The sequence below is a fragment of the Ochotona princeps genome, chromosome 6, assembly GCF_030435755.1.
Source record: "Ochotona princeps isolate mOchPri1 chromosome 6, mOchPri1.hap1, whole genome shotgun sequence".
NCBI lineage: Eukaryota > Metazoa > Chordata > Mammalia > Lagomorpha > Ochotonidae > Ochotona > Ochotona princeps.
The window spans coordinates 78,595,013-78,607,896 of record NC_080837.1 but is presented as its reverse complement, the minus strand read 5'-3'; the positions used below and the strand labels follow the sequence as shown (position 1 = coordinate 78,607,896).

The window sequence follows — 12,884 nt, the reverse complement described above, 5'->3', positions numbered from 1 at the left end:
TGTCTGTCAGTCTCCAGCTACCCCTGTGCTATTGTTCTGTCCTCTTCTATTTCCTGGAATATGTCCTCTCTGCTTCACCCTGGCTAATATTTCTCCATCTGTTTAGCCATGTCCTTACCCTATCCCACCATCTGTATCTCCCCCAGCCTGATTTCTGTTCTTTTTGGTAAGCTAACGTTTGCTCAGCCATGCCCAGTCCTCCCCCTTCCATAACCAACCCACACATTAGGCAGCCTTTGGAGCTACTTTGCCTAGCTTGCCCAACCCCCAGGCCTGTACCATGTGATCATCAGTGAGAGTTGTGATCCACCTGGGGAGTTTTTCAAGTTCCCCCACTTGACCTACTCCCAGACCCAGACATCATACATGCCAGTGGGTATTAGGTCAGTGCCCGGCATAGTCTACCCTTCTATCTTGGCCTCATATGAGCTGGTGAACGTTGCAGCCTGGTCCACACCACACCCTGTTTTATTATACACATTTGGGTGCTGCTGCCTTGACCTGCCCAGACTGTTGTTGGTTTCTTCACCTATGAGTGATGGCAGGTTCCATGAATCACCACCCCAACTTTTAAGCTAACCAGTGGGACTTGTATTTCCATAGGGTTTGGCCCATTTATCCCTTGCAGAATCTACCCCCAGACCTGGTTCTCTTGCATGTCGGTTGGTGTCATGACCCTTCCTAATGTGACCCATACCCTGTTCCACCACTCAGTCAGGTACTGGGATCTAGCCCTGCTAGAAATGCCCCAGCCATAGCTTTCGTGTAGACTGGCATGTGGCAGTCAGCGATGTTCTATGCTAACAGCCTATCTCAGGACTTCCATGTGGACTGGTGAATCAGTTTGACCCAAACAGATCATATGGACTCTGAGACCACCAGATCTATGAGACCACCAGGTCTCAGTCCCCACGCTTGCCAGCAAATTCAATGACCTCATTGCTGGGAGTCACACAGGATTCATCCCTCACCTATGTTAACACTGGCCTTATCCATGGATGTCTTTAGGTAGCAATTACATACCCTCAAAACCCTAGAGCTCGCTGCCGTGCAGCCAGCAGGTGGAGCTCTTGCCACTTGGCACACTGGTGCCCAAAAAGCCCAGGATTGCTTACCACGTGGCGACGGTGTCCACAGAGTTTCAAGCATTGGGTCTGATCTGGCTCATGTATCCTGCACAGCTGCCATGCTGCTGAGGGCTCCTTTTACCCAAGCCCTGTGGTCAAACACCCACCTCCTAGGTTCCTCTTGCTACAAGCTGGTAGTGGCAGGGCGAGGCCAGAGACCTATTCCTGTTCCCGATTCCCTTATGGCGTACTCACCATGGGTGCAGAAATCTCTCAGGCCTCCCAAAAGCCCAGGACTGCTCACCATGTGGTGACAGTGTCCATGGCCAGAGTCCCAAGCATTGGTCCAACCTGGTTCAGGTATCCTCTGCAGTTGCCACACTGCTGAGGGCTCCTTTCACCCAAGCCCCACAGTCAAACCATTCCTTAGGTCTTAAGGTACTGCATTCCCTCACCTGCCTGGTGGAGGCCCAGGTAGGGCCTGGAGAGGACATTACAGTCCACAATGAGGAGTGAGGTGCTGGGGCTCCAGTTTTCCTGCAGCTGGAAGCTGGGGATTCCAGTGTTCTCTGGCACCACCCAGCTCACTCCAGCCCTGGTGCACCAATGGACCCAGAAAGCTGCATACCTTGGGCAATGTCGTCCTGCCTCTGCAAGCAAGGCCGCTCCACCTTGTGCCCGGCCTGGGGCTGTTCTCGCTCTGGCTGTTTGGGGCACCTCCCTTCATTGAACACATGCGGCAGGTTGGCTGTGTGCACCTGTCGGAGCTGCTCATAGTCACTGAGAGCGGCTGTTAGGTCCCAGTTTTTGCCTAAGGGCAAGAAATAACAAGAGATTATACAGTTTCAATACACAAACAACATTGTACTATGGAAAAGAACCGTGGCAAGAAGGAGAGCCCATTTACAAGAAAACTAATGAATTCTCCATTGGTAATTTGTATTTTTCAAAGAGGAAATTACCTTCTGCCCAATCTTTGGAAGTAAATTTCACACCTGTAACTGTTATCCTCTTTAAGTACGTGACTTCACACAGCCTCCACACGCACACATGTGCACATACACACATACATGCACATGCCATCAAAACACTACGCTCCTAATGTTCATATGCTCTCAGAAAATTTAGCTGTGGGGAGAAAAGCACAAAGTTACAAAATGATGGAGAAGCAATCCTAAAGTTTCTTTGGGTTTTTGTTCAGAGTTCTACTGTTTCCTTTTGGCTTGACATAGAACAGCAGAAGCTGGGAAGACAGTCCTTCACTGGAGAGCCTTAGGCGAAGGTGCACCCAAGAGATCAGCTCTGCAATGGGTGGGATGCTGGCTGCGGTCAGGGTCCCCAGCGCCCCAGCTGACCCTGGGCTGGCACACAGCCATGGTGGAGAGGCACTGGGGGTGTAAAGGTGGATGGACGTGGGGTGGCTGAGTAGCTCTGCCTTTTGGCTCACAAAGCCTGGGGCTTCTTACAAAAGGAAGGAAACAACACACTTTGATCACACCGCACACCTAACCTCATCAAGCAACAGGCAGTTTTTTGAAAACAAAGAATTATAAGCTTAGCCTTAGTTTTAAGGAGCAAATCCAATCTTATCCTCCTCCTGGTTCACATCAGACTGCAGGTCCTAACAAAGTAGGAACGAAGTATAGGCCCAAGAAGGTGGCTGCATTAACACAGTGTTGGAAAACCATCCCTTTGTCTTTCTTCATTGTTTTCTCTTGTAGAGACCATCCTATCAGCCATAATAGTTAAATTACTGATGAAGTCATTTACCATTTAATGCTGTTTCCCCCTGCAGGCCAGTGAATAGTCCACAACAGCAGCATCTTTGCACATCTCAGAGGATAAGGAAAGTAAACTAAAGCCATGTGGGTCACCCTCCCCCATAAACAACAGGATCTTTATTTAAGATCTTTGTCTAAGGGGGCACTGAGGTAATGCCACAGAGTAGGGGGTGAGGTGGGCAGTATCAGTGTCAGCCTTAGTTCAGGTGAGATAAACTAAAGAACTAGGAGAACATATTTTTGCCCTTCTGCTTGCCAAAGAATCAATGTATAAAGCTTACTGTGCTCACACATCACCCATGATCAAAAGCTGGCCTTTCTGAATATGAGTTAGTGACGATCAAATGGGCATTCATGCTCTGAGCAGAGAGGGACAGAACCCTGCTTTTAGGGGATTTATGCCATAGTAGGGGTGAGGGCCTGGTGTGCACTGGGCTCTAGTGTGGGGCCAGGGGGTACAGTGTGAAAGAAGGCTTAGGCTGCAGAGGAGGGCTCAGCAAAGGGCAGGTGGTGGGTGGGGTAGGGGGCATGCTGTACTCCAGCTCCTACTACAAAGACACACGGGAGCAGAGGTGTGTACTAGAACACTCGCACAGCACCTGAGTTCTGGCTGTGCAGAGGGTGGCAGAGGACAGGGGCCAAGGGCTTCAACATCCCGAGGCCACAGTGAGAAACAAGCAGTTCCCTGGCATGTCACAGACAGATGCCCAGGCTTGGTGTGGTAATGGCATTTCCCATAGCCCCTCTCTGGACACAGTAAGGTGTCTGGGCACTTTCCACTGAGCTGCACGCTGTTGCAGGGCCACGCCAGCCACAGCAGGTGGCTCCAGGATAACACTGTGGCCACCCGGCTGGGGTAGGTGGGCATTGGCTCTGGGCACCAGTCCACTCACCCTCAGGGCTTCTCCTAGCCAGAGACAGCCTATGCTGCTTGTCCTCCCATCCCCTCTAAGAGGCCCTTCCCAGAGGCTCTGTCCAAGGTGCCATGATGAGCCCATTCAGCCCAAGTTGGAGGCTGGACTGGAGGTATCCTGTGTGAGCGTCGTGGGTCACCTGGAAGCCCCTGTAGCAGGGTGGCATGCTCCATAACATGTACTAGGCAGAGGGTCCACTGTTAAGACTGGGAAGGCAGGTACCCAGCTGCCAGCAAAGGCGTATGCAGCTGCTTTCCTCCTCTGCTCCCCTGTGTTCTGTCACCACATGGGTGTATTTCTCTCTGATTAGACTCAGGCTCACTGTCCTTACCAGGGAAGATCCTGGTGGTAACCCGTACCATGCTTGATAGCAAACAAGGACTTGGTGAGAATGAACATGGAGGTAGAGAGGAGGTTGCAACACAGTCTACAAAACCCTCTGTCTTTGACTGACAGTGAGCATGGAAGAATGTCCAAAGAGCAGCTGGAGTGAGAGTTCCAGCCCAGGCACATCCGGCACCTCTGAGCGGGAGGCAGAGCCCTCCTGTACACTTTTCCCACCTCATTCTGCAGGAGGGCCAGGATGGCAAGCTGTGACTCACAGAAGCTGGCCTAGGGAATGCGAAGGGCCAGCTCGGCCTTGGTGGAAAAACAGACTGAATCTATAGACAGGAAATCTGGAGGACAGGGCCAGTCCGGGTCCCTGGTGGTTTGGAGGAGATTCCAGATCAGTCATGTCCTCTTCTCACCTTTCCTGCTCCAGTTCCTGGGAGCCCTACAAGGCCAGAGTGAGAAAGATCCAGAGCCCAACCTGGGCATAGGACAGCAGTGAGGAAGGCAGACAACCAGGAGCTGATTTTGGGGCCTGAAGTCTGTGACTTTTTGTTTAAAAATGTTGAATCAGATCAAGATGGCAGAATAGGGTAAGGACATGTTAAAACAGATGGAGAAATATTAGCCAATGTGAAGCAAAAGTTAAAATAGGCCTCTTCCAAACTTGCCTTACAAAGGATACTTAAAGATGTTCTCTTGACAGAGAAGAGGAATAGTACCCACCAAAACCAAAGGCAAATGTGAAGAACATCCCAGTCAAATAACAGAAGACTAAATCCGTGAACAACCCATTGTTAAATGACACGACCAAATTACCACACATTCATACTAACCCTGAATGTAAAATGCTTAAACTCTTCAATCAAACATCATAGATTAGTAGACTGGATTAAAAAAACAAAACCCATCTATTTGTCTCCTACAGGAGACACATTTCACCAACAAAGATCAGTGGAAACTGTATCTAATGGGTTTTCTTTTCTTTCTTTTTTTTTTTTTTGGTTTCATCTCTTCAAAACACTTTGTTCTGATCAAATTCTTCACTGACTCATAGATCATACAGTAGCATCATTTTCTTCAAGAAGGTTCTTGATTTTCTTTTTCATTTCTTCAGTGACACATTAGTCATTCGGTAGCATGTTATTTAACTTCATGGTGTTGTTAATTTCCATTTTTCTTGCTGTTGTTGATTTTGCATTGTGATTTTTCATTTAAGGGGATGTATGGTAACTGTGTACTGGAAACTATCATATCCTGATGTGAGGATACAATGCAGTATGCATCTCTACTTCCAGACAAAGATGGACTCCAATGAAACTGTTTACTGTATCTTGACAGTAGGAAGCTGGACTCTCTACCATTGTCCATGCCCACAATGATGGACATATGACTGTGAATGAAGAACTATACTATAGTAATGATATAGGGTAACTCAGCGAAGGGGGAAGGAATTGGGGAGGGGATAAGGTAAATCCCAGGGCCTATGGAACTGTATAATAAAATAATAAAAAAATAAAGATGTTATTAAGTCATCCATTTCATTATCTTAATCTGCTATGTCTTGTACTCCTCTCTAGACAATTAGGATCATAAAAGTCACTCACTGATAATTCTGATTTGGGTCAAAAGAAACACGGTGGTGGTGTCTGTGAAATTCCTGGCATACAGGAAGCTCCTCATACTTGGCAGCTATTGTCCTCACTGCTAACTTGAAGTCTTGGCTTGTGACTCATTTCTGTTGCTTGTGGTTGGAATCCAGGTAGTGAGCCCGGAGCCCAGGTCTGTCCTTGGCATTTAGAGCTCGGCCTTCCCTTGAGCCTGGTCTAGCTCCCAGGCTCCTCCTTCCCGCCCTCTTGCCATCATTCTTTGTTACCAGGATGTGCCTTCCTTGTCACCAGGTCCTTCTGCTCCCCACCACCCCTTGCCCACCTAGCCCGACCCTCCCTACCAGGACACTCCCTTCTCTTCACTGGATTCTCACCAGGTCCTTCTGCTCCCCACCACCCTTTGCCCACCTAGCCTGACCCTCCCTACCAGGACACTCCCTTCTCTTCACTGGATCCTCACCAGCACTTCCTCCTTGTCAGGATTTCCAAATTCTGGATCTTTTCTCTGTTACCCAAGGACTTGGTTATATGACATGAGACATGCAAGTGTCATCAATGTCATCTCTCAGACTCTGGGTGGTCCTTGGGCCTGTGGGAAACGCCAGCAGGCACCCTTCATTTTAATGATTCCTCCTTTCTAAATCTCTGGGCTTTCTTTTGTTCTCTTGTTGAGTATTGTTAAAACACAGGGACACTCCCCTACTTTTTCTTCTCACTCTTGTTTGTTTCTCTTAATCAATACTTTAATATGAAGATTCAGTCCACCCGTCTCCGAACAATCTCAAGCATACTTATAATTAGTGTCCTAAGCTTCAAGGTCATGTATCTAACCAGTCCAGGGACAAGTTGACTACCCTGTCTCCGATTTTTGTGTACAGAATCATGATTTACTTGGGATAGCAAAGCACATAGCTAGAGACACGCATTTTTTCCTTCATTAGGCAACCTGGGATCATTAAAATCTGTATGCTATCCTGCACATCTGCTTTGCTGTGTTATTTCTTGCAGTAGTATTTCTTCCACGATGCAGACCAGGCTAATGTCTGGAGGAAGACCGTTGCCCTAGGAGTCCTGGGACTAAGGGTGAAGTGTCATGAAGCTTGCCTTCCAGGCTGTTGCCTTAGTTTTATCATTAGCACTTACAAAACAACAACAACAACAACAAAACATGACAAACACAGCACTCCCAAACCCAGAAAAACATCTTTCAGTAAGTAGCTAAGAAAAATAAGCAGCTGAGGAACTTAGCATAGTCACATGTAAAAACAGAAAAATGATGGGATAGAGCTAAGACTGACCTTTACTGCAAGAATAAATCTAAATAGGCTTAACACAGTTCCTTAAAGAAAGCATTTTCATGGATCTCAAAGAAGAAAGACTATCTGCTGTGTGCAGAGGAACATGTGGAGCCAAGCGAAGGCTCCAGACTGAGAACTGTCCATCCCCAAACTCAGAGTGCAGGCCTCAGGGTCCTGTGGAAGCAGCGATGAACTGTAGCGTGGGGCCTCTCGGGCGTGACTGGATTGGGTTGTCAGGGTGCAGTCCCCATTTCCTGTATCATGCTTGGGCCTGCATGGCCCCGCCGGGACCAGCGAACCCCCAGAGCTGTGAACCAGGGTAAACCTCTTGTATCTGTAAACACGGCTTGCCTCTGATATTTCATGATAGTAGCAAAGCTCGCATAGCAGTGTAGAAAGGTTGCAGCTAAGAAAGACTGGCTATAGCTGATCCGCTGCAGCAGGCAGGGGCTAATGAGCAACAGCATATCAGAAGCAACACAGAGGCCCTCCGTCTGTGACACGCAGGGGAGAAGTGAATGCTGGAAGCATTCAGGAAGACAAAGAAAGCCACTCCGGAAAGCTGCTGAGTTTGCAGTGAAGACATGTCATGCTCTTATTCTCTGTGTTTTTTCTTATGCTTTGACATCTGGGCCCTTGGCGTCCCTGGAGGGTCCAGTCAGTTGCTAGAGATAGCTCAGGACCCCACATGCCTGTTGTTCTCACGGAAACCAACGGGCCCAAGGCCTGGAGCCCTTCATATCTCCTTGTGAGGCTCTGCTGTTCTTACTCCAGTATCCCCAGGGCAGGCACTGGGCACTAGGGAAGCCACTGACATGATTCAAACTGGTCAGTCCTAAGCCTGCCAGGCTTGCAGAGTGCTGTACTTTAATCAATCCCACGGAAACTTCAAGAATGGCACTTGGCCAGGCTCCCTCTGGTGCTGTGGCCCTGGGTGCTCTGCTGTGGCTCCTGCTCCTGGGGAACCATGAGTGAGATTTTTCGCCTCCACATCTGTGGGCCTGATCACATCTGACTGAGGCAAATCCCAGGCATCTATGGGAATTGAAGGCATGGGGGTACAGATACCTGTGCACTAAACCAAGAAGCATAAACTGCCCTGAGACACAAAAGAAAAACATGCTGGGGGTGTAGCAGGTCAAGTCTGGACCTGAATTGTTGGCACCAGTTGATGGCTGGGCTGATCCACTTCATGTCTAGCTCCCTGTTAAGGTCCCCTGGAAAGCAGCAGAAGATGGCCCAGTGCTTGGTCCCCTACACCCACGAGGGAGACCCGGAAGAAGCTTCTGACTCCTGGTTCTGGTCTGGCCTAGCCTTGGCCACTGTGATAATTTGGGGGAGTGGAACAGCAGAGAGAAGGTCTCTTTCTCTCTCTTCCTCTCTGTACTTCTGCCTTTCAAATAAATTTTTAAAAATCCGAATATTTTAAAGAAATTAAAAATAAAAGAAAGTCACAGTGGTGCACAGGATTTCCAGGAGAGTGTCACAGGTAATGGGGTAACTGGTATATGGAGACAAACAGCTTCTGTGCCTGGAGTTTGCTTCTAGCTCAGACCTGGTGTCCACCATGTGGGCTCCTACAACACTCAGGCAGACAGAGCAGACACTCTGAAAAATTGCCTGTCACTCACTGAGGAGGGGGACAAAAAGCTGGGTAGGCTCTACAACTGACAGTCAGGGATCCTGGTCCAGTGACAGTACCTTGCTTCTGGTGACAGTCCAGACAGTGTTGGGACCCCATCCAATCTAGGGACCAGAGATGTGTCCTCCTCTATGCCCACAAGGGGGCAGCAGAGAGCTGTATAAAGTCCTTGCACAGCACTCAGGAAAAGCATACTGGTTGCTAAATTAACATGCAGGAATCAGCAGCCTCCACAAATCAACATTCATTAAGCTAGAAATGATACTGGAAGAGAATATTCCATTTACACTTGATACATGTACACCAAATATGATGTTCCCAAACTGGAAGCGTCATACTCCCTTTCTAGGTTAACCTGTACATTTAATATGATTCCAATAAGACGTACAAATAGGGCATTTCCCTCCTCTCTTTCTTGGGATCAGACACATTGATTCATGTTCACTTGGGGAAAAAAGGAAGAGTGGCCTGGGAACTGCTAAAAAACAAGATTAAAGAGAAGGGATGAGGCCTCACAGGTACTCCTCCATTCCTACCCATCTCATTGCTGTGGGGTAGTCAGACAAGACCAGCGTGTGAGGGAAGCTCCAAAGAGACTCATATGCATAAAGAAGGTCAACAAGAAACCTGTATTTGCAGCTCACATTGCACACCGGGGCCTACGTGCCAGCAGAGCTTGCCTGGCAAAGGCAGCAGGAATGGGCACTGTCTGAGCACAGGGAGGCTCAGCAGAGCCCCTGCTGATCTCCCGGGCAGGGCAGGTGGGATGGCTGGTCACTGGTGACCCCAGGGAGAACCAGGGAACAGGTGCCCTCCTTGGCTGGGGCCAGTTCTGAAAAGGGACTCAGCCACAAGCCCCACCCAGCGGAAGTGCCATGATGAAGGTATCTAAAATCTTTATCACTCAGTAATGTAGTGTAACGTAATGTAACTCCAGAGACTAATGAGGAAAAAATACGCTAATAATCCAAAAGATAACACAGGCAATGGATTTGAACAGAATTCAAAAATAGAAAATAGTTACAAATGTGTTTAGACAAACGAGAAGATAGCTAATTTCATTTCCAAAAGAAACACAAATTACAAACATGCTAAGGTGCCATTTTATACATATCAAAATAGCAAAGATTAAAGACCGGAAGACTGCTTGGTTATCAAGTCTGTGGGGGAGACAGGCCCACTCTTCTACAAGCTGTGGGAATATAGTTACAGGACTCCCAGGAAGACAATACGAATGAATTCCTCAAAGCTTCAAGTGCATTCATCCTGTGACCTGACAATTCCAGTTGCTGAAATTAGTCCTTTGGAAATTCCTATACATATAAAACTGAGATATGTACAACATTGTCACTCCAGCATGGTTTGTAATAGCAAAGCACTGGCAACTGTCTATTTACAGAACAATATATTGATGCACTGGACTACACGTCACCCGACACAGTGCCGTCCACTAAATGAAAGAATAAGGAAAGGGCTAGTGTTGTGGCATGGTGAGTTAAGCCACTAGTTGCAGAGAGAGCTGATTTTAGATCCAGCCTCTGCCTCTGATCCAGTTCCCTGCTGATGTGCCTGGAAAGGCAGTGGAGGATGGCTCACATGGGAGATCAGGATGGGATTCCTGGATTTTGATTTCAGCTTGGCCCCGCTATGGCTGCTGTGGGCATTTCGACAGTGATCCAGTGAATGCAAGATTCTCTCCTCCCGTCTCCTGTCCCACTCGGCCCCTCTTCTTTCTGTGTCTTTGCTTTTTGAGTGAGTGAATGAAGAAAGGAAAAGGAAGCTGCATGAAGACATGAAGTAGCTGTAATCCTACCTGTTAAGAAACACACACACCCCTTTGTTTGTTTGCATCCGCATCTACAAATGCTGGAAGGTCAAACAGAAAAATAACAGGACAGCTGACCTGGCCTCAGGGAGGAGAGAAAGACACAGACAGGGGTACATATTCCCAACATCAACCTGCTCTGAGTTCCGAGGCTTTTTGATTAAATCAGCTCTCTGAAACAAACTGCTAAAAAGGAAGTAAAAAAGAATTCAAAAACAGTTACCCAGTAACTTAAGTGTAGTAGAGTGGGGATTTCTTTGTAATATCCAGTCTGGCATTGACAGAAATAGAGTTCATCTCACTTACTTCTTACAGGAAGTAATTTTTAATTATCTGGCTATTAAAGCACAGACACAAATAGAACCAACTGAAATAACCAAATCTCTAAATTAGCTGATATTTATCACGTTAGCTTTAATCAGTTTATACAGAGAAGGAGATTAACCCAAAGGCTGCCCAACCTAATAGCCCAGTACTGTATAGTTCATCAAACACCCTTTTGTCTAATTTTTAAACAGGATGTATTTATTTTCATTTGAAAGGCAGATTTTATGGATAGAAAGGAAAGCTATAGAGAGAAGATCTTCCATCTTCTGGTTTACTCCCCACATGGCCAGAATGGGCAGAACTGAGCTGATCCAAAGCTGGGAGCTGGAAGCTTCTTACAGCTCTCCCATGTGGGCGCAGGGTCCTCTGCGCTTGGCCCATCCTCCTCGGCTTTCCAAGGCCATCAGCAGAGAGCAGGATCAGAAGGGGAATAACTGAGGCACGAACCAGCACCCACATAACATACCGGCACCACAGGGCGGAGGATTACCCTGTGTGCCTCTGTGCCAGCCCCTCTTTTGTCTATTTTAAACCGAATTATATTACTGACATTTCTTTTAAAAATGAAAGAAGACACTTAAATGTATTGGTATTGCTTTGTGTCCCACTGTGGCTGTGAAGGACAACATGCACAGGCCACGAGGAATCTTCAGAAAGTCCACAGAGAACACACATTAAACAATGCTGGTGTATAGATTCCAAAACTCTTTGCACCCAAAATAAACTTATCTCTCATTTCCATTTTACATGAACTTTTAAAGTCCTGCTGCTGGATAGGCTGGACGTGAAGACACTCCCAGCGTTTGTGCTTCAGGGGAATGTGTGGGCAGAGCGGCGGGCAGGGAAGGAGAGCTGCGGCTGGGATGATGGAGGACAGCTGGAAGGACGGAGGGCGAAGTGGCCCCACAGATGCTTGGGGGTCTTGTAGAGCAGGCTGTGATCTGGACTGAACTGCCAGGGCAGAAATGAGTTGCAGAAGTATTTGCCATAGCAGTAGGGCTCAGTGAGTGCATTAGTTTAGAAAAATAAAATATTTGCACTTGGGGAAAATGTCTGTGGCTAAAATGCAGAGATCGGTTATTATGTGGGATGCACTGCAGACGGAGTGTTAGGTGACTGGGAGCTGTGTGAGGATGGGGGTGTGGGAGGAAGCCCTGAGGCAGAATGCTCGGAGACCCAGTGACTGCAGAAGGCAGAGCTCAGGGCCCAGGATCTCCCTGCCTGCCCAGAGCCTGGCTGAGCAACAGTACTCCACATCTGGATAGCATTCAGATAGCACTGAGAAGAAGGGGTGTGCAAACCCAAAGCATCTTCAAAGTGTTCATGAATAAATCAGTATTGGGAAAAAAATAATGCTCAAAGTTTCAGTTTAAAATAAACTTATCTTCTAATTCTGTTTGACATGATCTTATTGAAGTTTCCTTTTGCAACTGATTTGAGGAGATTTCACTATGGAACTTACTTTTTGAGAAAAATTATTTATTTCCCTAATTTATTTGAAAGGGAGAGAGGTGAGAGAGAGAGCGAGAGAATGAGCGAGCGAGCAGGAGCGAGAGATAGTGAGCTATCCTTATGAACTGGCTCAGTCTGCAAACGCCCACAGCAGCCAGGTTTGGAGCAGGCTGAAGCCAGGAGCCAGCACTGCATTCGGGTCTTGGTGAGGAACTGCTCGCTGAGTACAGCATGTGCAGAAAGGGGTTCTACGCAGTCCAGTCGGGCAGCACAAGCTCTGCTGGGTGCGGGGCCTGTGATGCACAGAGACAGCTGTGCTCCTTACACTGCTGCACCACGGGAGAGATACCTGTGGTTTTCCGGTTCTGACAACAGTCTCCAGCGAGGGGTGTTCCTGCGAGATTTGCCAGCAGGAAAGGACAGGCTGTAAGTCTACCGGAGCAGACAAACGTGCTGTGCACAGAAGTAGGATTGGCTGAGGGCTCCTGGCAAACTCCAGGGGAGACACTTGCTACGTTAAACCTGGCTCCTGAGAAGGTGACAGGGGGTGTGTGTCTCTGGGACTCCCGAGGTCCTTTTGACCATCAATGGACACTGGCAATCTTTCTGTGGGCAACCAGACTTCTCTGACTTCCTGC

The 12,884-nt window shown here is 47.9% G+C and overlaps 1 protein-coding gene across 2 annotated transcripts in view; it reads right to left on the bottom strand.

The window, feature by feature from the left end:
• The window catches only part of OTUD7A (OTU deubiquitinase 7A), a 287,564-nt gene that overhangs the window by 56,462 nt on the left and 218,218 nt on the right, over positions 1–12,884 (bottom strand). For both annotated transcript variants that reach the window (XM_058666537.1, XM_058666538.1), the window contains exon 6: positions 1,696–1,878. In XM_058666537.1, coding sequence (XP_058522520.1) covers positions 1,696–1,878 — 183 coding nt within the window. The remainder of the gene's footprint in view (positions 1–1,695; positions 1,879–12,884) is intronic.